The sequence below is a fragment of the Thamnophis elegans genome, chromosome Z (assembly GCF_009769535.1).
Source record: "Thamnophis elegans isolate rThaEle1 chromosome Z, rThaEle1.pri, whole genome shotgun sequence".
NCBI classification, from domain to species: domain Eukaryota; kingdom Metazoa; phylum Chordata; class Lepidosauria; order Squamata; family Colubridae; genus Thamnophis; species Thamnophis elegans.
Window position 1 is genome coordinate 24220036 of NC_045558.1, and position 27215 is coordinate 24247250.

General features: G+C 34.3%; 1 protein-coding gene across 2 annotated transcripts in view; it reads right to left on the reverse strand.

Moving 5' to 3' along the window:
- The window catches only part of CDK14 (cyclin dependent kinase 14), a 251510-nt gene that overhangs the window by 85777 nt on the left and 138518 nt on the right, over positions 1–27215 (reverse strand). For both annotated transcript variants that reach the window (XR_004256835.1, XM_032235075.1), the window contains exons 7-9: positions 27043–27105; positions 19963–20086; positions 11562–11682 (exon numbers count right to left, since the gene is read on the reverse strand). Coding sequence is in view for 1 of the 2 variants with exons in the window: in XM_032235075.1 (XP_032090966.1) it covers positions 11562–11682; positions 19963–20086; positions 27043–27105 (308 nt within the window). In the remaining variant the exon portion in view is untranslated. The remainder of the gene's footprint in view (positions 1–11561; positions 11683–19962; positions 20087–27042; positions 27106–27215) is intronic.

A 27215-nucleotide genomic window follows, 5' to 3' on the forward strand; every position in this document is an offset into this window, starting at 1 on the left:
TCGGCTAAGACAACCATATATGAACCAGGATAAAACTATGAACAAATATTTCTCTAAATCATGGAAGCAAAGTGATTGTTTAATTTTGATTGCAGACACTTGCTTTTTTTTTTTCTAACAGAGTATAGCATTCCATGGCATAGACATTAATATCTTGTACAGAAACCTAGTATTGGAATAAAAAACATGAGGGCAATCTGGATGAGACATCTGTCATTCCATTGATCGCCAGGATTTGATTAGGCTGATCTGGCTGGTTAGGTAGATCTCCACTTCCTTCTTCATCACTCCATGTGCATCCATCCTGAAGCTGCGTGCTCGGTGGAAAAGGACGACCATCCCAGAAAGAAGTGTACCAATCTTCAGTCAAGGACATAGGAATAAAAAAGTAACTTTAACCAAATATTTGCATGCAGTTTCATGGAAGTTATATATACATGTACAGGCATGAAAAAAAACATGGTTGCTAGCATATAAATATTGTTTTTTAAAAAAATCTTAGATTGCAACTACAAATTTAAGAGATAAACTTGTGTGTCATTCTCGTTTCTAAAATGCAGTACAAATCACACTATTAGAAATCATCATGAAATGAAGTGATTGGGTGCTTAAAGAACAAAGAAGACAATATATGTATACCATCTTGAATGTATACATAATGAATGTTTTCCATACCATATTGAGGCTTCTTTGAGTTTCTTATGACAATTTATGTAGAGTATTTAATTCACAATCCATCAGTAATCAGCTTCAGCAATATTTTTGTATAAAATTCAGCTTAATATGGAAGTCATTAAGTCATAACCAATATTTCTATGAAAACTATTTATGTAAATGCACAATAACAACTTTAATATAATCAAAATAATTTTGCAGTAACTCACCACTTTTTGGTATAGGAATGCTTCCCCTACCCAATTTAATTTAGTGGTTAAGGTCTAGGCTAGAAACTAGTAGAATGTGAGTTCTAGTCCCACTTTAATCATAAAAACCAGTGGGACGATTTTGGACACTCTTTCTTAGCTCAATCCACCTCACAGGATTGTTGTGGGGAAAATAAGAAAAGGAAGGATATTTAGGTATGTTCAACCACCTTGAATAATTTGCAAAAATAACAAAAGTAGGATATCAATAAATCATTAATTAAATATCTCGGTATCTCAGCTACTTATAAAGTAATAAATAGGAGATGAAAATGTAATAAATAAATAAACCTCATGCTAAGAGGTCTGAATATATAGAATTAATATTTTGTTTCCAAAGAAGAAAACACTCCCTGTGTACTACTTATTCGAAAGTCTGGTAATAAAATAATGGAAAACTGTGCCCTTGGAATCATTAGGAAAGTGGATTAATCCTCCTGATTCTTTGGCTGGACTGTAAAATACATTTATGTTTGATTGGGAAAAACTACTGTCAATCACCCCAAAAGACCTTTCATTTATGGCCGACAATTTAATGTTGAAATTAGTATTCAATAGGGAGAGGAGAAAGGAACAAAAAATATAGCCGACTAATATGCAAGCAAAAGACCCCAACATCCTCAATTCATTCTCTTTGCAATGCACTCTGAATGTATTCCAAAATAATAATGAAACAAGTAACATTTATTACTTTAATAAGTTGAACTGACTTCATTAATTTTGTGTGGAATTATGTGTGTAGAATTGATAGAAAAGGATATTTCTAGTTTAGATTGAACTGAGGGGTCATTAGTGCTCAGAAAGCAGCTTTGGCTGTTTTCCTGCACACATTTCATTACCAAACTAAATAATATCATCAGTCCTAGAAGGGAATGGGGCTTGATTTCAATTTATATACTAGTGGTTTACTCTGTTAATGTTGGTGGGAATGATCTGTTAATGTTGGTGGAAGTTGGTGGTTGTTTGGGCTATTGTTAACTTCTCTGCCTCTCTCAGTAAACAACATTCCAATCAAAGAACTACCATGATCACTTCCACAAACACTGACAGGACACATATAGCTGTGACATTAATATTTATTTCTGATTTTGTTTTTCAAAACTATCTTTCAACATTTCCAGAATTAGAATATTTTGCACCATTCTATGACTGTTAATCAAATTTAAATATGTCTCTTTTCACTGAAGTCTTTAATTCATTGTAGTGTTCCAATTTTTAAACTCTTATCTTACTATTTTTAAAACAAAAGCATTTCCCACAAGAAGGATTATACTCACCAGATGTAAATTTTCAGAGGCTTCAGAGGCAGTGCAAGAGAGCGTGCCCTTTCACTTAACTCCCAGAGAGTCTGGAGGCCATGCGAGAGTACACTATGTTGTCACATAGCCTCTGGAACCTCGTAAAATCACATGAGATTTGGGATATGCTTTCATGTGGTTTCATAAGCCATGCAAGAAAGGGGTATGCTTTCACATGGCCTCTGGACAAACATGTTGATTACAACTGTGGTCATTATATGAGGACTGCCTGAATAATTAGTGGTGCTCCTATCACCACTAACTATAGGCCATCTCAAAGGCTGATGGGAAATTCACTATAGAAAACAATGGGAAGCAACATCACTGCAGAAAACTACCCATTATTCAGGTTTCAGGTTAATCATGGTCTCAAAGAAACAACAAATACTCTATGAAGGGTATTGATTATGGAAAATAGTCAAAGTGCTGCCTTTCTCTTTAACATCCTAGTGATCTTCCACCTCTAAAGTATGAAAGGAATGAAACAAAAATGTAAAGTAGGAGGGATACATCAGTGAGTTTAAAGTAGCCTATATGAAAGATATATCAAGACCCAAATGGGATCACTGCTTTTGCTTAGATAGCAGAGGACTGTAAAAAAGAAGAAAAGGTAGTTCAAACCAAATTCCAGGACCTCTGGCAGCTTCTAGTTTTATATTCTTCTTTGCTGTGTGAAATAAAAAGGGAAAAGCAACAATGAAATCCTAATCATCCCATGTTGCTTAATTTAGGGTCTTTCTCCTCTTTCACATTACCACAGCACAAAAGCTAGGAAAGAAAATAAATAGAAATAGAAAAAATATATTTAAGCTTCAGGATTATTTTGTTGACATTACATGGATTTATACTTATAATCATATTAAATAAGGATTCTAACCATCCTAAAGGAAAAAAGTACTAAAATAATAAACTGGAGCAGATTTCTAACATATTAGAAATCACTTAGTTACATGGTGATACTAGGACTAGTATACTATAATATATTCCACAATGATTCCCACTGCTTGTTTTTACTACTACTAATGCCATGGATAGCTTCATTATTATTCTTAAATAGCTAGTGGCTATTTACACAGAAAGCTGGAGAATATTAATACTGAATATGAATCATTAGCTTTTGGTTACTTTCCAATGCCATACAGTGACAAATGGAGTATATAAATAGCTTACAGCCATTGCCACCTGCTTCCCACGATTGTCCTGTGGTTAGATTTGTATTTCTTTGCCTTTAAAAAAAATTTCTTAACAACTATAGCAACCACAAACTATAATTTCCAGATGAAGGTTTTATGACTGACAAATTATGAAAATTAAGGGATAGGTTGCATAGGTATATAGATGTGCAAATAATATCCATGAATATATTTTATTATTATATACTCTATTATATATTATAGGGCATATAATTATATATTATATATATATACTTTATTATCATATACTCTATTAAATTCTCTATTTATATTTCCACACAAATGTGTAATGTTGTTATACATTACACATCTATTCCTCTATTACAGAAGAATCAAAGATAAATGTAATGTATAAGTAACCACAATTAAAAATATTATTTTCTTCAGTATTAATTTCTCAGTACAATTTCCCTTTATTATGTTGTTACTAGTGCTTATTCAGGTATATAGGCTTTCTATTATAATTTTAAATAAATATAGAATTTCTATAATATAAACACGGATAAAGGTAACGTGAGAGACATTGCATTGTTATCTATATAATACTAAAATTATTGTATCTTTTGTAACCTTTAACCGGGTGAAACAATGGATTATAGTTTTGAAACAAGATACCTCAAATGGGCTAAAGAACAGAATGGTAGTTCCTAATATTCCTATGGGAATGAAATTTGTGAAAGTTGTGGTCACTTTAGCACCACTATGCTGCCACAATCAAATTATTTCAATGCTTCCTGAGAGTTTCCCATAAAATCAATAGGAAAACCAGCAGGAAGAATAAACTCAACTGTGATTAGTGATGTTCCGTATCAGGTTCAAACAAATACAGGGAGCTGATAGGGAGCATAGGCAATGGGGAAGCCAGCAGGATTGCTCACTAGATCTTATGCTTCAGCCACTCAGTCATACTCTCCTGAACCTGAACTAAGGGTGAATTCCCATGCACCCTCCCTAACCTAACACTTTCATACTTCTGCACACCTCTTCCCAACATATGCCCTCCCTGACCCACACACATTCTAAACTTCTTCTTCAACTTTTGGTACTTCTTCTGCACCCTTCCCAACCATTGCTCCAAAATCTATGCCCTCATTAGGGAAGATATGAGTAGTGTACAAAAGGCACCATGTAGTTCAGGAGAGTGCACGAAGATGCAAGGAGATGCACAAGAGGTACTACATAGATCAAGAATATACCAGAACGCAAAGGGTGCAGATTGGGGATGGTACATGGGGAGCACATGACAGATGTTGTGCATTTATATGGAGGAGTGCATGGGTTGCTGATGGCTGAACATTAGGTAAGAAAATACTTCTGAACAATAAGTCTATCATGGATTATCTAGTTTAAATAAGTATGCTTTGATAACTTGCAATAAAATAAAAAATAAAGGAAATGATCCAAAGAAAAGGTTAATTTTAAGGAGAAACCTAAATTGAATTAAGTAATTTCAGGAAAATGCCAAATAAGTTTGGATAGTTGAAGCAGTGATGCTGCTTAAATAAATGTTACAATACAGAATACATCTATAACCCCTATAACAGTGGTTATAAAGCAGTATTTGAAGACAAACTCTGCCCACAGCCCGGAGTTTGATTCTGATTCAGCGTCGCATCCTTCCAAGGTCATTAAAATGGGGAACCAGATTGTTGGGGCAATATGCTGACACTGTCAATTGCACAGAAAGTGCTTTAAAACACTATGGAATGCTATATGTCTAGAAATAAACAAAGGATGAGAAAAACAATAATCGATTCTAAGATGAAAGGAAAATTATTCTGTCAAAAGAGCCTTAACTGATGGGAGGCTTTAAAATTGTTCTGAATGGTCAGAAAGGTATTTTTTGACAATATTCTGACAGAAAAAATAGAAAATTTAACTGGGAGCATTTTTGAGATAATGGCAGTAAAAAAAAGTACAATCTAAAACAGACCATCCATAACCAAAATCAAGAGTTGAACAAAAAAAAAGGCAGCCCAATTCTACCTCCAAATAGTCTAAATAAATTTGTGTAATGGCTTTTTGAAAAATAACTATGGAGGCAAATTTCAAGTGAGGTTATATAACTCCATAATCTTGGAGCTATCTCTAAGATGGCAATAAAATAGCAGAATATAAATTTAATACATATATAAATTGGACTTATAAATTTGGCAGCCCATGTAATTACTGCAGCACCAGTGTTTTGGTGCTAAATCAGGTATCACCATCCAGCAGCTATCTTCTGAACCAAATGCAGGTTCAGGCAAACTTCAAAGGCAGCCCTTTGAAAAGTCTGCTATAGTTGTCTAATAGTATGAAAATGAATCACTGTCCTAAGGACTGTATTATATGGTCCCCCCCTCCCCCCAATTCAACTATACCTGATTATTGGAAACTGCCTAGAAAGGTCCCTGCTATTTTGCTATAGTATAATACAGAAAATAATGCTGTTTCTGCATGATAAAGGTTTGAAGGTTTTATTCGACTTGTATGCCGCCCTATTCCCAAGGGACAGTAGGCAGTAAGGTGGACAGTTTTCCATAAGCATAGAGCTATGTTTTCTATTTTTTGGAATAGATTCAGCTGAAATTCAGTTGAATATTGTGTAAAGCATTTAAATGCTGTTATCAGATGTACCCAACAATTACATATATCTACTGTAACTATTTGATTTGTTTGCTCCAGATTACAGCTTGAAATTGTTCAATGTTTTTCAGAAAGTGAATTATAATTTTGGTGGATTCATATATTTGATAGATGTAATCAGTAATGGCTCATTTTTCACCTGGAACAAAAGCATTTTTCCTGAAAGGTCCTCTATATCTTTTTGACTTTTGAATTAGAAGACCTACATAATGAGACTTCAATATTTCATGATTATTAGTAAAGATATTATTTTTGTGTGCTCTGCCTATGATTAATTTCACCTTGGAAACAGTCATATGTATTACCAAGAAAATATGTCCTTGATTGTGTTGGTAATCTCCTTTAGAATGAATTTCATTTTAGAAATCTCATAACATTAAAATATCTCTATAAATGTTTCAAACCTAAGAGTATATTTCTGTCAAAATTATCTTTGAATTTATCTGATCAAAAACTGGTAGACATGAAAGCAGGAGCCAATGTCTCAACGATATGGACGTGCGGTCTCGATGCTGCTGCCGATACTTTTGCCGCTGGATGGTCCAATCGGACCTAAACTGTCCCGTAAAGACGGTGAACAGGAAGAATACATCTTGCTGATCTCAGGGACACCGCAAAGTCCCTGATCGAGCCAAGAGAAGTTCTTCAAACCGGCGACAAAAAGCCCAGCCCCAGGCTGATGAAGTGTGTCCATCTGGTGAGGAAACTTTACTATTTTGGAAAAGATTCCCCCCAATTTTTAAAAAAAGTTAAATTAAATCCAAAAGCAGAAGAATTGTTAAAATAATCAATATTATATAAAATCATAACCTATCTTGCAAGGTGTTAAGTATATCTACTTTTGGAGATTAGACTTGAGTAGCAGAAGGTAGTAAGGAATGTGCCATTGAATAGTCACACTATCGATCACAGCTGTCAAAGTTAAAACAAGGATAACTTTACTTGCGTTAACAAAAATAAAGCAGGATAAACATTCTCCAAAACAAGCGATAAGTAGTCTTGAATTATATACACAGTCTATGATACAACACGATGGTTTACAGATGCTCAACTCATGATTCATCATGTAGACAGGTAACTAACATAGAGAGTAGCCACCATCCAATATACAGTATTCAACTCCAATAACAAGCACATACAGGAACAACCAGGAACAAACAGTAGTAGTTCCTACTCCCTCTTATGCCTGATTAAAGCAACAGCCTGTGCACACGCACACACTTCCAGCCCCTCTGCCTCTTCCCTCTTCCTGGATTCACTCAGACATTTTGAAAACTCATAGCCTGTGCATACGCACACACTCTTCCACTCTTTTAAAAACATCTGAGTGAATCCAGGAAGAGGGAAGAGGCAGAGGGGCTGGAAGTGTGTACATGTACACAGGCTGTGAGTTTTAAAAACGTCTGAGTGAATCCAGGAAGAGAGAAGAGGCAGAGGGGTTGGAAGAGTGTGTGCAAGTAATGTCAAAGACCGGCAAGGACAGCCATATTTCCTCTGTAAGTAGCTGTTTTATTGTTTTGTATACTTATTGTGTACTTGTTTTGTGTACCCAGTCACATGACTGCCAAGCCACTCCCACTCAGTCACATGACCACCAAGTCACTCTCACAAAATAGGCCACACCTACAGAATAGCTTCTAAAAAAATTTGAACCCCACCACTGGTATGTAACTATAGAATAAGTATATAAACTATTTTATATACATATACTATATACCATGATGACTAACCTTTTTCCTGTTCGTGCCAAAAGTATGTGCGCACGCGCACACCAACACTCCTGTGTGCCAGCACCCATAATACAATGTGTGGCCACTGCGCATGCGCAAACCTATCACTAATCTTTCCCCATGTGCATACACACACCTACCACGCATGCTTCCTTCCCCCCTGTTTTGGACCAACCTTTGCCAGCACAAATGGCCTGCTTTTGCAAAGGCGGCAGCAGTTCCTCCTCCTGCCAGCCTCGCACTTCAGGCAGCGTCTGTCCGTCCAGCCAGCCATGCCAGCTGGCAAGACTGCAGAGGAGCTAGCCACCCAGCCTGCTGCTGGCATGCCGTCCTTACAGAAATACAGTCCACCCCTCTCAGGGACTGCAAGCTGGCTTGTCCTGCAGGGCCAGTGAAGAAAGCAGTGTCCCAAGTAATGGCGCGTTGGTTTGCAATCTCAGAGCAGCTTGAGCCGAGCTCGAGCGCGTCATCACCACATGCACAGTACCACACCATGCACCCTAGTTTGCAATTTCAGCCCTGAAAATCCCTTAAATTTGCCATGCTGGACGCTGTCCAAAGTGAGGCTGGCAGGAGGAGGAGGAGCCAGTCGGTTGCGTCTGCCTCCCTCCCTGCCTCCCCGTGCGCCCGAGCAGCCCTTTCATCTGCAGATATTGCTGCTGCTACTGCTATTCTGGGGCCTTGCTTCCCTCCCCCCCAAATCACTTCAGACTCACTCCAAATTAGGCAGAGGGAGGGGAATGATAAAGAAAAGGTGGCGGCTGTGCGCACAAGGATTCCTAATGCCTCCTTTTCTTTCTCCGGCATTCCTCCTCTGCAGTTCTGCTGCTCCAGAAGGGAAGCTGCAGCAGCAGAGGGAAAGGCGAGCGTGACTGGCCAGCTCGGGCGCTCAAGGGAACAAGGAAGCACTTGCTGCCTGGGTGGCCAGCTGCCACTTCCACTGCTCATTCCCCTAGCCATGTTGGACTTTGAAGAGTTCGAGTGGCAGCTAAATGAAAACAAACATTGTAACAGACTGATATATGAAAGTTGATAATAAAAAAATTAGCTAATTTTAGTAATTAGTGATTAGTAATTTAGTAATTTCTAGAGTGCTATGTTAAATAAACAATTGATAAGGATAATAAGGTACAACATGTGTTGGTTTGATGAGAGGAAATTTGATATAATTAGCGAATGAATTTTTGTTAATAAATAATATCTATAACAATAACAATGAAATGACAAGGGATATAGTGAAATATGTATGTATGTGTGTGTGTGTGTGTGCGTTTGTGTGTGTACTGGTTTAATAAAAGAAATTGGGATATAAATTGTAAACAGCGATTTAGAAAGGAGGATTAGAAACCTTGTTATCAAACATAATTAATTTTTACTTAGAACATGCTATAAAGGGGTAATGTATTAGATGATATTAGAAATAATTAATGAAATGCTACGATGTGCTTGTGTTTTTTTTAATTTTGGACTATTTCATGCAAAAGGATGTTAAAACAACCACAGTCAAATGAGAAGCGTGGTATGTTGATAGTAAGATATATAAAGATTTTTGATTTAAAATACATGTGATTTGAATTATAAGCAATGATTAGTGATTAGTAATTTAGTAATCTTTAGAGTGATATGTTAAATAAATAATTGATAATGATAACAAGGTACACACATGTGTTGGTTTGAAGAGAAGTAACCTGATATAATTAGCGAATGAATTTCTATTAATAAATAACAATTATAATAACAAAATGACAAGGGATGTACTTAACAAACCACACACACACACACGTGTGTGTGTGTGTGTGTGTGTGTGTGTGTGTGTGTGTACTGGCTCAATAAAAGATATTGGGATACAAATAGTAAACAGCGACTTGGAAAAGAGGATTAGAAACTTTGTTATCAATTATAATTAATTCTTACTTAGAACATGTTATAAAGGTGTAATATTATTGGATGATATTAGAAATAATTAATGAAATGTCATTATGTGGTTGTGTTTTTCAATTTTGGATTATTTTATGCAAAAGGATTATAGTCAAATGAGAATTGTGGGTAGTAAGATATATAAAGATTTTTGATTTAAAATATACAAAGTGATATGAATTATAAGTAATGACTGTGGAAGAGATGCATGAAAGTTATATGTAACCAATCGACACACTTCTACAATATGTAACGAAATATGATTTTATTTTATTTTTTTGTGTTGTGTTTGTCTGTCTAACCAAAAATTAAAAAAAATATTTTCAAAAAGAAAAACTGCTAGTCATTTTTAGTCCGAATGAATGACTACATTCAATTAATATGTACATACCATTTTCACTATCTTAAAAGAAAATCAATGATATGAAATTACATTTTCATGACCACAAAAACAGAACATTCCCAGAACAACAATCTTAAGAGAAATGTTGTCTGTTAATATTAGAACCATATTTTTGGACATAACTTTAGCATAATGCAGGAACTTTAGGAATCCAAACAAAAACAAAAAACAAATGAACATAGAATTTCTACTCAAGTTAAGCTTATCACCCAAATTTTCTCTTCAGTTATGCTACAGTAAACAGAAATATGTTTATCTACAAAGAAAGTAGATAAACTTAGTCACATAGGTAATGTTGGATTCAAACTCCCTTGCTTTTTGCTGTTGGACCCCAGAAACAAATCAATTTTTTTACAATTTGCTATAGAAGGCTGACTGCAATATCATGCATAGTAATTTTCAAGCACAGATGGTAAAGAAAAATGTGTTTATTCTAATTAAACAACATGAAAATTGATTTCAGAAAATGAAAATGAAACAGTAACATTCTACTTCCATGCCGATTAGTGTAATTTACCCTCACCCTCTTCTCCTCCCTTGGCAATACAAAGAAAGTGAATATGGAAGCAGAATGCAGTCTTTTATTTCTGTTTGATAATAGATACAGTGAAGAAAGGGGAAAAAATCCTTTCAAATCTAGCACTCTTGATTTCCTAAAATTTGGTTGGTGAAAAAATATATAACAACAGCTATTTTGTTCCACTGTACTTACTACCAGGAGCCTGGATGCTTGGAACTTAGCAGAAATGTTAATTGCCCCATCTTCAAAACATTGCTTCTACATTTTAAAAGCTGAAGATAAAACCATCAGTAGTTATACAATTTCTTCCATGTACAGACTGAGTAGTTGTAAAAATTTTCCAAGGAAACCTACATTTTAAAATTTGATAAACAAAAGCCTTCAAGACACTCTAAAGCAGTACAATGAAAGTGGTGAAGCTTTTTCTGTTAATAAGTGACACTGTTCTAGTCTCCTTCCATCTGATCTGGCAAGTGAAGTTCAGCCCCCAAGGCTGATTGAGCCTCAATAGGTGCTGCTTAGAGAATGCCATTCCAATGTCCTATTATTGTGATTGGTGTTATATATGATTCTTCCTTTACTTAAAGGAAGAAAAAATAATCCCCAAATGGAAAATCGTTTAAATGAAAACTGGAACGATTTTATCAAATGCTTAGATGGCAGTAAATAAAATCCACAAAAAGCTTGATAGGTTTGAGAAATGGGCTAAAATAACTGAATGAAATTAAACAGTCAGACAATTTGTTCCCTTTCAATCTTCTTTCAGTAGAAATTACAAAAGCACTACACAAATAAAGAGCATCATATTGATTACTGTTCACTGAATTCATTGTCCCATTGGGTTTCTAGATAGGTATCCAGAAACTACCATCATAACTTGTAAAATATAAAACTTGACTAAATAATATGTCCATGATATATGGTTTCTGTAAAAGTGATGCATTCTTACCACATATCGAGGCAAGTGGAATATTCTGTTGAGCCTAAGAGAACATCTGGAGGTCGATACCATAGGGTTACCACTTCATTAGAGTATGTGTGACTAGGGACAGATTTAGCTCTTGCAAGACCTAAGGAATAATGCAAATACAACAATAGAAAGATTATAAAATAACTGATGTGCCTTTAATAATCATGCTCACAACACTGCTTGAAAGACATGTTTTGATAACTGTATGTTATTTTAATCAAAGAAAACTAATATTCATTTCTATCATTCAATCATTGTAAAACATAATGAAAACTCATAATAGAGATTGCAACAATAAGATTTGTCATCATTACCATCTTTTTAAAAGATCTGGTGTCCATAATTAAACAGAAGACAGAAAATATAATAGATATCATTTAGAAACTGCTAAAGATAACTATTAAATATAATCATGCAGATATATCCCTAAGAGTCAGCATCTAAAATAAAGAATATAACCAAAACAACAAGAAAAATATTATATTTTATCTATTTTACACTAGAATCATTTCAAGCTTCAGGCATAAATTATATTGGAACTTAAAGTATGATTTTTTTTTAATTTTCTCTACTATTTTAACATTTAATCCATATAATGTATTATTCTTCGAAGTTCATAAGATAGGTATCTAGAACTGTCTTGACAGGTAAAGATATGTGGAACATCAAAAATTAAAATATTTATATTTTCTTCTTAAATTTCTTCTTCTTAAATCTCACTGCAGGTTGATGCAAATGGGAACTCATGAATAAATGATTAAAACTGTGGAGAGGTGAGTGTAGAGGTAGTGGAAAGAATTGTGGGAAGTAGTAGAATTGCCTTTACTGATGTATGCCATTCAACAAATCAAGCAGGCATTATGCTTTGTTATATAGAATACTGAACTACTATATGGCAACTATGCTATCATTTTTAAAATTTTGTTTCCTAAAATAACCAGAATAGCTGAATAAAGTTAATGTATTATTAAAGTGTGCTTGACTAGTCATATTTCTTTTAAAATGACCATTATTAAATGAAAACATATTTTGGTAATTTGGCAAAAAACATAGAAATAGAGATTTAGAGATTTAGAGATTTATTAATATTTGTAGGCCGCCCTTTTCCCTGAGGGGACTCAGGGCGGCTCACATAAAATAGGGGAAGGGGAGATACAGACATTAAGATAAGACATATAATAAAATAATAAACAACATACATTCATCATTCGGGAGGGGAATTATCCTTGTCCCCAGGCCTGACGGGCGAGCCAGTTCTTCAAGGCTGTGCGGAAGGCCTGGACGGTGGCGAGGGTGCGAATCTCTACGGGGAGCTCGTTCCAAAGGGTCGGGGCTACTACTGAGAAGGCCCTCCTCCTTGTAGTTGCCAGCCGACACTGGCTGGCCGATGGTATACGGAGGAGGCCTAATCTATGTGATCTTATTGGTCGCAGGGATGTAATTGGCAGAAGGCGGTCTCTCAAGTATCCAGATCCACTGCCATGTAGGGCTTTATGGGTGACTAATAGCACCTTGAAGCGCATCCGGAGATCGACAGGTAGCCAGCGCAGCTCGCGGAGGATAGGTGTTATGCGGGTGAACCGAGGTGCACCCACAATCACTCGCGCGGCCGCATTCTGTACTAGCTGAAGTCGCCGGATGCTCTTCAAGGGCAGCCCCATGTAGAGCACGTTGCAGTATTCCAGCCTAGAGGTCACAAGGGCCCGGGTGACTGTTGTGAGAGCCTCCCGATTCAGGTAGGGTCGCAACTGGCGCACCAGGCGAACCTGGGCGAATGCCCCCCTGGTCACAGCCATTAAATGGTGGTCAAACGATAGCTGTGAGTCCAGGAGGACTCCCAAGTTGCTTGGGAATAAAGCTGCTATGTCTGAATACTAGTACCGTGATTCCCCCAAAATAAGGACTTGACCTTATTTTCAGGGAAGTCGTCTTATTTTTCAGGTGCAGGAGGCGGCAAGCATGATCACCTCATGGCTGCTGCTGTGTTGCAATATTTTTAGGGAGGGCTTATTTTGGGGGAAAAGCATATTTTAGCGCATACGCTCTAAAGCCCAATTGGATTTATTATCTGGGGAAATGTTATTTTGGGGGAAACAGGATACTACCATTAGCAATTTGAGAAAGATTATATTTCTTCCAAAAATTGCTCACAAAAGCAAGTATAACTTTGAATTTACTGCTGTTTTTAAAAGATCATTTGAAGAAATGCACAATTATAACATATTTTTATTGTGGCTGTAGCCTGCAAAAGCTACTGCATCAGACACAAAATATACACCCAGAAGAAAGATACTCTATCATATTCTGAAAGTTCAGAATCAGAGTAATCCGAGTCTTCCCTTCCCTCTCCATTAGAGATGAAGAAAATATGTTGGGTGTTTTTTTTTTAGAAGGGCTAGGAATCAGAAGAAATTAATGCTACTTGTACAGCCATTGAATTTTTAAGACGAGGGAAAGTGCAGAGAATTGAAGAATAATCCAGATAATCACCACTATGAACATCCAGCATTTTATATATAGGGCTTCAATCTCCATTAGACAATCCTAAACCTTATTTTGTAAGTATGTGAAATTTAGGATATAGTATGATAATTTGCACACAGTATTTTATTTTTTATTTTTTTGGGAGGGTATTAGAAAATAGGTTGAATTCTTCAAATTTGTTGACCATTCTGTTATTCTCCAGATTTCCTGGCCTGATTAGAACTTTTACTTCTGTTGTTTGCTATGTTTCTATGAGTATTACATCGGTTCCTGTACTCTTCTGACTAAGTAATGACTGGAATGCTGTTCTAACTTTAATACCAGAGATTCTTATAAATAGGAAAAAAATTTGTAAGGTACGGTAAGATGTACAGTATTTCCATATCTCATTTAATTTTTGTTTGATTTCTTTGAAATTAAACCTGTCTATTGGTGTTTTTTAACATATCAGTTGAAGCTTGGAATCTCATTTTCATTTCAGAATTTTTTTTTGAAAGATTTTTTTTCGCCAGGCTTATTTTTCTATCTTCTATGTTTTGACATATGGTATTGTAATACTTCTTCTTGTCTCTTCCAACTTCTCTCTTAAATTCTTTTTTAAGTTCCTTTTTGACATTTTTGTCCTTGGCTTTGGCTTCTTTAATGTCCTTGACATTTTCCAAAATTTGTTCTGTCATCTTATTGTATTCTTCTGTTTGACAGTCATTGATTGCATTCTATTGGTTAAGACTAAAGGCTAGACCCAGGAAAGTGAGTTCCAGTCTTGCTTTAGATATAAAAATTCACTTTGGGCTAATCACACACTCAGGCTGAACTTACAGGGTTGTGGTTGTAGGAAAAATAGGAAGAAGGAGTATTAGGTATGTTTACCATGTAGAATTATAAAAATAATAAAGGCATCTTTTAAAAATTGTTCTTGCTATACCAGTGGTGAGTTGCAGGCGTGTACCGAAGCCAGCCCGGAGCACTGGATACCCTTCCGGTACAGTGCTCCCGAGGGCCCACCCACCCGCCCAAGCTCCTTACCTGTGTTTTAAAGCTTCTGTGCTACCGCGCACGTGCATGGCGTGTACACTGCCTGCGTGATGCTCCACGGAGCAGCTGGAGCGTCATGGATGCACTAAGAAGCATGCACACATTGTATGTGTGTGCGCGCACTGCGGGCGTCCATGAAGACGCCACCGGCCCCGTTCCAACTGTACCGGTTGCAACAGGATTTGAAACCCACCACTGCCCAGCAATATAAGGAACACCATTCTTTCTTAGCTTTTCATGTCCTAAGTAATAAATAATGTGATTTTTCCATCTGAAATGTCCATCTCAGGCCCATTTCTAATTTTATGATACCCAAGATGTCATTTCTAAATTTCATTTATTTATTCTTTTACTGTGTTGATCTTCCCCATGTTCATGCTTCTTATGCTCCCTGTCCCCTGTGTTTCAGTTTCAGATTTTTTCCCCTACATGGCAATACCACCAATTAAACTTTCGAAAAACCTTAACTCAACCATATCATTAGCACACCGAAAAATCCTCAGCTTTTCTCAGTAGCATGTGCCATCTGATCTGAGAGGTTCATCATCTGGTATTATATTATAAATCATCCCATATTTTCTTTTTATGTAATTTTCTCAGTATAAGTCCAGAAATAGGTTATTGCTTAGCTGGACATCTGGGAAGATGATCAGGGGCTGAGTGACCCTTATGGGGATATATAGTATACTCTTGGCATGCAAATCCAAAGTTCTTTATTCATTCTTTCTAGGAAATCACCATGAGGAGAGAACACAGCAGGATTTGAAGATGGCAAATATCATTAAATTTTATAATGTAATTATTAAATACTAAATTGTAATATTTCCCCATCTAGCACGGAGACTATTTGTAGAAGGCAGTAGCATTTTGAGGACTGCCTAATTCGCTGAATCTTCTTTTCAAATCTTCTTTTTAAGTTGTCAACAATAGCATTGTTGCTTGAGTAATTCTACAATTTGTTTTTTACCAATTTACTTATATTTTATTATCTCAAATTTTAAATAAATATTTTAAATAAAGTTAATTTTATTTATCTCTTATGAGATTATTCTGCCTTCCAATGACAGGATCAAGAGTTACATTATCTAGTTGTCTGCACCTATTCTATTTGGATGCAGAAATTATTACTTCTTTTTTCCCTGCATTTGAAACTTGGCAATGTAAGTTGCAAGATCCCTAATCCTGTCCCATACAGATGTTGGGAAAGACATTTAGATGATGTGCCCTTATATGGTATCTACCATTGGTAGGATCTACTGAGACTATAGTCCAAAGCAGAAAATGAAGTTGGGACTGAAGAGCTATCAGTCTTTTATTTTCAATCAACGTGAGCTCAGCTATTCCACTGCAGTTTTTAAACTATGTTTTAAAATTATTCAATATCTTATTTTTCAATTAGCATACTTAGAAAAATATGGAACAATATCATAGTAGCAATTATAAGCACTGTCCTTAAATAATTTCATTATTAAAAAAATATATGCCTTAAAAATTATGAAATTAGCTCTAAAGCAATGCAGATTTTTAAATATTAGTGTTTTTTCTCTAGTCTTATTAAAGAGAACTAATTTGATGTAGATTGGAAAACTGTGAGTTTTAGTCCTGTCTTACACATAAAGCCAGCTGGGTGCCTTTGGGCCAGTTACTGTACTCTCAAGCTTAGGAAGCAGGCAATCTAGCATCTTCTCAAGAAATCTTCAAAAATTTGTTCAAGCAGTTGCCAGGAGCTAAGACTGACTTGAAGATACAAAACAAAAAACAAAACAAAAGTACCGGACATCTGGAGGCAGAAATTTCAAGGCACACTGCAATATTTTGTCCTTTTGCTTTAAATGAAATATTTAAATATTTGCTACATTTAACATCGTTTTTAAAAACAAAAGTAAATTATAGGTGGTCATAAGGAAGAACAAAGTAATTAAATATTCAAGAAATACGCAACTACGATATAACAGGCCTAAATTATTTAAGTAATTACACTCTCATGACCAGCAATCTGAGTTATCAAACAATAGTTCAGCATCTTAGAAACAGTTGTATTAATTGTCATTATATTATAGCATCACCAAAAACCTAAAAGCCTGCATTTACTTTAAGATTTTCAATGTTACAAACAAGCGTCCATTATATCATTATTGGCGTTTCCAATAATGGCAACATATTTCATATTATTTGTGAATCCATACATGGATCCCTATCCAAAATTTATCTCACTGCTTCTTCCAGCTGAGGGAAAACTGTAGGACAGGATTAATTAGCACAGCATGTGCAATCACTTTGTTTAAGGATGTCTTGTCTATTTCCATGGTTACACCACAGGAAGCCACGCATATTTTTATAGTCAGGGTTCCTGATATTGGTAGATAGGGAAACTTTTTAAATTTTCAAGTGACAGTGAAAGCAAAAAATAATATAGTGAACAGCCAACATTTGGCAATTTTGGCCTGGATTTATATGGATAATTTCATGACAATTATGTGAAGGGGTTTAAAATTAATAAAAAGGTCACTAAGGAGGCATCCTGTTGCTACACCTCAATTCTTTACAGCAACAAGAAGAGTAATAGTTAGAACTTTGCATATCATCTAATTGTCAAGTTATCATATGTTCAATAAAATTTCTCAAGAAAATAATAAATGTTATTATTTACGCTACTTATACCGCATATTCAAAGACATCTAATGCCAATTAAATGACTGTGTACTAACAACATTTATGACATTAAGAATGCAATTAAATATATTTCTACATTATCAATACCAGTGAATAGTGTTAATATTTGGTCTAGTGGTTAAGGCACCAGGCTAGAAAGCCTGATATCATGAATTCATGTCCCACCTTATCCGAAAGTCAGCTAGATGACTTTCTAGGCCACTCTTTTTCAGCCCACCCCACCCACCCTACAAGTTTATTAGTGTGGAAAAAATGGGGGGAAGAAGATGAGTTGGATATGCTTACCATCTTGAGTTATTGGTAAACATAATAAAGGTGGGATACAAATAAATGAATAAAAAAGTATAAATACACCATATCAGGGGTAGTTTATTAAACAAAATTAATTTTAAATTAACATTATCTACCTTTGTAAGGTTATTTTTCAACAGTAATTTAAAAAAACCATTCTGGTTCTCAATAATCATTCTATGATCACCGAGGTCAATTACTGGGGAAAAAGAACAGAAAATATCTTCAAAAAGAGGGGGGGAAATCAGGCCTTGGTAACTACAGACTGGTTGGTCTGTTTGATGGTGATGAGAAAGACATTGACAAAATGAGGAGTATCAGAGAGCAGGAGGTATAGGGATGTTTATCTTGGAGAAGAGACACTGCAGAGAGTCATGATAGTTCTCTTCTAGTATCTGAAAGGCTATAATTTAGAAGAATTTACAGAATTGTTCAGAAGATAACAAGAAACAATGGATTTAAATTATGAAGATGTAATTTAATTGGCTAGAAATCAGGAAAATGGCCCTAATATTCTGTTATTAATGAGACCATAATATACCAAAAATAAATGAGACTATCCTGAAATAACCCATACAGGACCAAATTTGTCTAGTTCCGCATTAAACAGCATCCTATTATAATTAGTATGAAACTCAGGAACAATAAGATATTATACTTATATGTATTACTTAGAAATCTGAAACAGAACAAATCTGACTTGGAAAAAATAGTTTGTAAAGAAAGTGCTACACAGTTATCTTCATTTAGCAACTGCCCAAAGAATGATTGTTTGCAAATATGACTGTAATTAAAAAGAAATTAAAGTTCATTTTCCAACCAATGGGCATTTAGGGCAACAAGCACCTCCAGTGTGAAAATGACTGTGTTGTGATCAGTTTTAGGCAGCAACTGAAAGGGAGGCAGAGGTTCTTTCTATTTATTAAGGTCACATGGTTGAGCTTGTTAACCTTTAGCTAGCATATTTTAGAAAAACACTTTTTTAGCTGTCTGAGGACAAAAACAGCTAAGGAAGAAATAGTTTGCTCAAATAATCTGTCCCGCAAAAGGGGAAGAATGGCAAAAATGGGTCAGGCACAGAATACTATATGAGAAAATTTTATCTGAATAAAATGGCAGCAAAAATGATCTTTGCAGTCTCTCTCATATCACTTAACAACAATTTTGCTTAAGTAGTAAAATCAATAAAATGAAACATATATTCAGCACACACATACTGGATATGTCTGTATGCATGTACGTATGTATGTATGTATATGTGTATGTTTGCATTTCTTTTGTATATAATATTACTGATATTGTTATGAGTGAGTCTTCTAGGTAGGCGAATACTTATGGTTTGAAAACTGTATTTATATACTTTTTCCCTATTTGAAAAAATATTAATGTTTTTCTCCTGTAAAATATGTCTTTGATTTAAAATCCTGTGATAACTAAAACCTTGCAGCTATGCATTCTAGGGTTTTCAAATGATCTCTTTAATACTCAAATGGAAGAAGTGGATGATCAGCAACAAGACAGATGGACTCAATGTCAGTGGCAATGGGTGCACTGTTACAAGACCCGAAAGGCAAAGATGGAGACAGGACAACCTGAAGGAAATCTATAGGGCTATTAAAACCAACTAGATGGCACACAATCAAATATGAAAGATGAAAGATATTTCAGTCTTTTATGGGAATAGGAAGCGGACGTACTGTATGCTCCCTTGAAGTGAAAAAATAAAGGCAGACTAAATCAAAGACATATGAACTTTCTGCATTACCTGTTTCATTTTCTCTACTGGTATGATGGCCAAAGTCAACTTGTACTGTAACTAAGAAGAGAAGTACTCAAGCCATCTTTCAACATTGCTTACATCATTATCAAATAATCTTGTAATTAATGGCTTGCCTACCAAAATCTGCCAGTTTCAACTCCCCAGTGTCACTGATCAGAAGATTTTGGGGTTTCAGATCCCTGTGCAAAATGTAACGGTGGTGGATGTACGAAAGTCCTCGCAGCAATTGAAATAAAAATAACTGAAAAAGAGGGGGGAAAACATGTTCATTAATATTTGTATGTAGTGCATTGCCTTCCTACATAAAGATCAGAATGCAATAATGTGAAACGTTATTAATATAGATATTATTTAAAACCAGGATTTTTAACTGAACCAATAGGAGTTAACACACGTTTCACTACATCCAACTGCATAACCCTTCTTTAATAATTCTCAATTGTAATTCCATCAAAAAATAAATCATATCAAATCAGTTATACTCTATTTATTTGCATAGAGTTACAAGATTACATGACAGCCTAAAGACAGGTGTGTATGTTGCTAATTATAGAGAATAACAGCACATGGAAAGGAGAGATGCACAAGAACACATTCCTTATAAGAAAAAAAATAGGATTGAAAAGGGATTATACTCAAAGATATTTTAGCTGCAGCAAGTCATTCTTTATTTTAAAAGCTCAAATGAAAAAAATGAAAAAAAGCTAATTTATTCTTTTTCATTCGTCTGGAGTAGCTTTCAGAAGTGACTATGAGATTAGCCATTTTCTCAATATGTCAACCAATGTGCATTTTATATATTATTAAAAATTCAGACTTGTATGAACAACATTTGTCAAAACATTACATCCAAAACTATCTTGGATGCCGACAAAATATTATTATTCCATGCAAACTTCACAGAAGTTTAAGTCAAAAGTAAATCCTTTGAAAAATAATTGTTTTAACATTAATATTAATTATAAAAAAGTATTTGATAATAGAGGCAAACAATACAAATTCAATTTTGTCCAGCAGTGTATTTTTATAAGATTTATAAAATGTATAAGTTATTAGATTCAGTATGCTGAAATGAAATAGTTCCTAATTACTTATCAGCTCAACACCTGTATGAACTTGAAACTATGATTATGAAATAAGTTAATATAAAATATAGAAGTACAGAAATCTTTCATTTCTTTTCCTATATACATACACACTTTTAAAAAGAAGTTTTTATTGAGGATAATATTTGCTAATAAAATACAGGAATAATATAATATTAGAACTTTCAAATCAAAAAGTTGCACTGCATTGCAATAAAAAAATAAAAAAGCAAAATTTAAAAGAAAATGCAACTGTATTTTTTTAAAAATACAGAATTTGGATGGTTGAACCAACTGCATCGAAATTTATTTCTGATTCATCCATCCACCCCTTTTCCAGGAAGAAATACCCAGAGAATTAATTTAAATTATTGTGACCTCTCAGCTGAATTCTTGCTATAGTAAAAGTTTCAAAAAATGTCACTTGAGTTAAAACATATTAACTTTAGGCCAACCTTCTATTACTGTAAAAGTTATACATACAGACTATATAATTCAGGTGTTTTTCTAACACTTTATGTGCTTTTATTAACTCTTCTTAATTAACTTTATATATACAGGATCACCTCTGCCCAGTTCAGAGAGATCAGTGAATTAATTTCTTATATTCTTATATTCTGTTGCATTGTTCAATTTATTAATTAGAAGCTATGCTTTATTAATGCACCCAATAGTTAACTGCTTGGACTGGCTGGATGAGGATAATTTCTGCTACACAACCAAATGGGTAAATTATCTTTAAGCCCAAAAATTCTGTTTCATCAGTATTTTTCTTATCAAGTTTTAAACTCAAAAATAAAAATCTTATCATCATCTTATGATATGAGGCATCATGTTATGATCCTGCTATTTAGTCCTTATTCTCATCCTGTATAAAGGATAAGTTTCTTTTAAACCTATCTAAATTATTTTAAAATGTGAATTTAATGATAGTGTAAAATGAAATAATAATATTTTTGGTGTTCTGTCTTGACAACTGCACTTTAACTGAGGTAGTGCTTTTCGGTAATGAGCCAAGGAACGCGTGGAAGGAATGTTGCCATATGAAGGTCAAACCAATTTAGGGGTTTATGGAGTGTGATATCAGTGTGTTAGCAATGATTAAACTGTAAGGGCAAACACATTAAAAACAACAAATTCTCTAATAAAGACACATCAGCTCTTACATCAAAGAGATATTTTTCCAACTCTCGTTATAGATTACAGAGTGAAACATATCCTGCTAACAAGAATTATCAACAGTTCTGAAATACCATTCATTGCACTTGAAACTGATGCTCTAAGAACAAAAGCATGAGGAAATAATATAGAAAGCTAAAATTTAGCAATATAAATTTTTAATTAAAAAAAATCTATTTAAAATGCTGGAGAAAATATTAGTCTGAAGAAAAACTTTGGGAATGATTAGAGGTTCGTTTCTCTAGCACCAGTTGCTAGAGTTCTTTATTTAATTAAGAGGAAAAGTATGATTGTTCACCCAGTGAGGAACAGCTTTTTTTTTTCAGAACTTCAAGACTAATTGGTAGAAAAGCCAGTTGGCATACTTGATTTTTCTGGTAAATGTTGTGAAGGGATGAGGAAATTATGTGTTCTGTCCAAGCTTTTGTTTGTTTGTTTTCTTACTATAAGTGTATGGGGGAGGAAGGCAATCAAGAAAGCAGTGCCTTTCCCAACAAGCATCATATCAAGCTTTTTAGTCCAGTCAGCTCCGCTAATTCTTTAAACAGTTTATCATGATCAGGGTTTCTATACGTAGTAGATGAATGATAAAACATAGTGTATGAATAAAAATTAACTCATTTTATTCCCAATAATATCTAGAGAAAACACTCTGCTATAAGACAAAGGACCCATATAGTTATTTCTGAAAATATGACAGCCTCTGTGCATATTATTAAAGTGTCTCTTCTTTGTGTATCAGAATAAGAGATGTTATTTGCATCCTGAAGGAAGGTAAAGAGAAGAATTGTGATATTTGACAATTTACTGCTGAAACAAACATGCTGATTGAACGCAGTGACTTGTGAAGAGTGCGATCTGTCAGAAGCATGGATGTGACAGAACAATTTCCAGTGCTTATCAAATTCACTGACAGTGATCCCTTCTACTAATATGTGTGGAGATAAACTGATAATGCCTGTATCACCTTATAACTTCTAGACAAGAAGTTCAAAAATATGGGGCTCAGGTGGTATTCGTATCTGTGAGTTGCCTTCTACTTCAGAAGAAATAATTGGTTAAAAAAGGGATTTGGCTGAACCATGACAAGCTTGATCAAGAGGGCTTTGAAAGAATCCTAAGGACGTTGTGACAAAACCATGAAATAAAATTGCATACAAAGATTTATGCACCATATAAAAAAGTAGAAGTGCTTTAATTGCCTTATTAAAACACAGCAGTAAAGAATATAATTAATTTAAATAGAAAGGAAGCAGAAAAAGGAGAAAGACTTGAATGCTGAACTTACACACACACACACACACCACACACTCACGAGGGGGAGGGAGAGAGAGAGGGGGAGGAGGGAGAGGGGGGGGGAGAGATCCAAGAGAATGGATTGTGGATTGCCATTCCTACAGAAACATACAGTAGCAATGATGAGGGAATGGTAAGCACTGAGATGATCATAGTAGTCACAATAACATAAACTTAATTTGCAATGTAGAATTTTTTAAGAATTATTTTCTTCTTCTTCTTCTTCTTCTTCTTCTTCTTCTTTTACTACTACTACTACTACTACTACTACTACTACTATTACTACTACTACTACTAATTTCTTCTTCATATTGTAGTGAAAGAATTTTTCTAATGTTCATAATCAGTGGTTCTGTCAAAACTGGCATCATCTTTTTCCATAGAGCATTTATGTTTTTATAGAGGCAAAAGAGGTAAATGCTTTTTTTGAAGAAGCAAGTATAGGATAATATAATATAGATCCATTATATATATATAATTTTATGGATGATATTCATGTTCATTGTAATTAATGCCTAAATTACAGAGAAATATACAAAATAGAACATTGATTATGTATTTAACTATTAAACAGCTTATTTAAAATCAATTTTCAATGCTCTTTGAAAAAGGCAGTTTTAATTTAACATAATATTATCCCATCCTTTTCTGCACCTGCTTATCCTCTGAAGAGTAATGGGAAACAGCTACTTATCACTTATATTAAATGAAAATAATTATGTTCAGCATATCCACTATAATTAATGTCAAAATTTAGCCCTGTGATTTAATATTTTGATTTCTATGACACTAAAAGACTTTTGATGTGTACCCATATAATTTTTAAAATAACTTTTATGTATTGATATAGAAATTAGAGATCATTGTATTTGTAAAGTTACAAATATAATGTTTCCACAAAGGATCCAAAATTTCTTCCAAACAAATTTAATGAAGCAATTATAGATATTAACCACCCATATACATTTAAATAATCTTGTTTTAAAAGCATTTTATAGCTTGTAATGCTGAACCACACCTAGATACAAAATTAAATCTAGAATTATTTTTATATATTTAATGATTCACTAAAAAATATAACTTAAAGTTAAAAAAAGCAAAACATACTAACTTATTATATTCAGTCTAATAGGCTCAAAATCATGAAACTTCATTAAAATGTTTTATGGTGGAGTTCTGAGAATTATGTTAATAAAACTAATATTTTTTTTAAAATTATCCCTTATGCAAGATAATTCAGGTTTTCTAATGGGTCATAAAATATTATTTTTTGTTGATTGGAACTAAGCCTTGTTTAATTTATTGTCTTGCTGAGTAGTACTTGAACATACATTAGCGAAATTTTGGAAATAATTCCTTTTATTTACAATTTAAATACTTATCTTAATAGATATATTATTAAGTAAGTAAGCATATAAACTCTTCTGTCTATTAATGTATTGTTTTAAGCAATTAGATATTTTGGAAAAGAATATTTAGAAATATGCTTTATATGCACTTTCAGATGCATATTTAAAATGTTTATATCTATTTTTAAAGAGAAAATATAAATAATAAAGGTTAGTGAATTGCATATATGTTCTGAGGACTTTTTAACACCATATGGTTTGAAATAATTTCAAATATAATTACATATTTTTAAAATATAAATAGTTATAAGAAGACACAGACTTTGGTTGTTAATATCTAGTTTGGTCATTAAGAGCTACAATTATTCATTTTCAAGAGCAATGTAACTATTAGTTAAGGTTGGCAGAAATACATAGGCCAAACAAATTTTAGTTGCTGCAAAACCTTTAAAAAATCTTTTTACAGATAGCACACAATCAAAGTTTACTTGTTTTGAAGGAAACTTAACACATATTGCTGAAAGTTCAAGGACATATCAGCTGGCTCCTTTATATCAGGATAATTATCTTGTCTGCTTGGAGGTATTTACAAGTTTATATTATTGCTTGTGGTATGCTATATTGTGAAGGTATGTAAAAAGATGGAGAGCATGTGCACTTAGAGGCACATACTCACACATACTGAGAGTTTTGATTGTATGAACTGCTAATAGAATTCTGTCAATTATTATAGGTAGTTTTCGGTTAACAACTTTTCATTCAGGAACTGTTCAAAGTTATGATGGCACTGAAGGAGTAGTGGTTACGACCAATGTTCAAAGTGCCAGTCATCCCATCATCTCTGCAGTCACATAATTGCAATCTAGATAGTTGGCATCCAGCTATCAATTATGACAGTTGCAACATCCAATGGTCAAATGACTACAACGTGTAACTCACCTGCTGGTTTCATAAAGGGAACAATGGAACTGGCAGGGAAGGTTGCAAGTTGCTTGGTCAAGTCTTCTGCACCCATAAACCCTCTCTGTAATGGCAGGTGAGGCACTGCATTCATGATGTGTCTCTCCTGCCATTCATGCATCCTCCCTAGCAACTTGTACATTCTGACACCTAGCAATAGCCACCCCAAGTCCTACAACACACATTCTGTGCCCCCCAGCTACTTGCACACCTTCTGTCACACAGCAACCCAGCTGTTCTTGTGCCATGCCTCACCCACCACTCCCACATTCTTACAAACATTTGGTTAGCAGTCACCCCAGCTACTTCACACTTCCCCTGCTACTCAAATACACTAGCATGTATCAATCAGTATGAGCTGTCCAAACCCCACTGCCATATCACTCTACACAGCTCTTGTCTTACAAAGATTTCTATATTTCTGAATTGTGCCTGAGTTTGCGAAGTTATGCAGTTTTCAGGTGGAATTAATGCATCTTGCAATCATTTATTCAGTTAATATTAAAGTCTATTATATTCCATTCTGTATTGGTCAAAAGAGAAGAATAAATAAACAGCAACAGTTTTGTAAACATTTAACTCATTATGACCTCTCATCCTCTCCTCCATGGATCATATAAAATACCAGAAGACTACCTAGATGTTTTGGCAGGCTTCTTGGTGTTCAAGTCAATTTGAATTGCAATCTCACATTAAAAAAACTGCAGCTTATGTCATATGATACATAGCATTACTGATATGTGTTGATAAAAACATAAAGGAATTTTATATTTGTACAAATAGTACATGATGGTTTTTGAAATATATAGAGCTGTATGAGTAACTGACTCTCCATTTATGCTAAAATAATTTAGATATTTCCATGTAAGTAGACAGAGCAAACCTGTCTTCTTACCTGGAAATATTTGACTGAATAAAGAAGTAAATTTAGGTAGTTGTTATGGTCCCGCTTAAAAAAAAAGCCCTCAATATAATTACAAACCCAAATTACTTTTCTTTCTTGAAGAGATATAATCATTAAAAGACCTGTTTATAATTACATTATTCATTGGCATCAAGTTAGCAGCTGCAGGGGATAGTAAATGACTTTATATCATAATATCATCATGAAAAGGATGTGAATTACATTTCATGTTAATGATATTATGATGTAAATCATTTACCCATTGACACCAGAATATATACCACAGCATCTGCCCCAATCTTGCAACTCTTAATGGTGACTGATTGCTTTCTGCAGGGTAAAATGAAATATATTATTTAAATAAACAATATATTATTGCTCTCTGTAAGACAGTAACATATTTATTTGAAAAGTTGCATCCTACCTTCACATTGTCTGGATGAAGTCCTCCAGGATGTTTGTCCATGTACTGACATAAATCTGTATGCTTGAAAACAGAACAGAAATAATATTTTAAATGTTTTTTTTTAATCAAATATGTCTATTTCTGTTTGAAAGTTACTATAATATATTCATCTGGATATAACAAATGGAAAT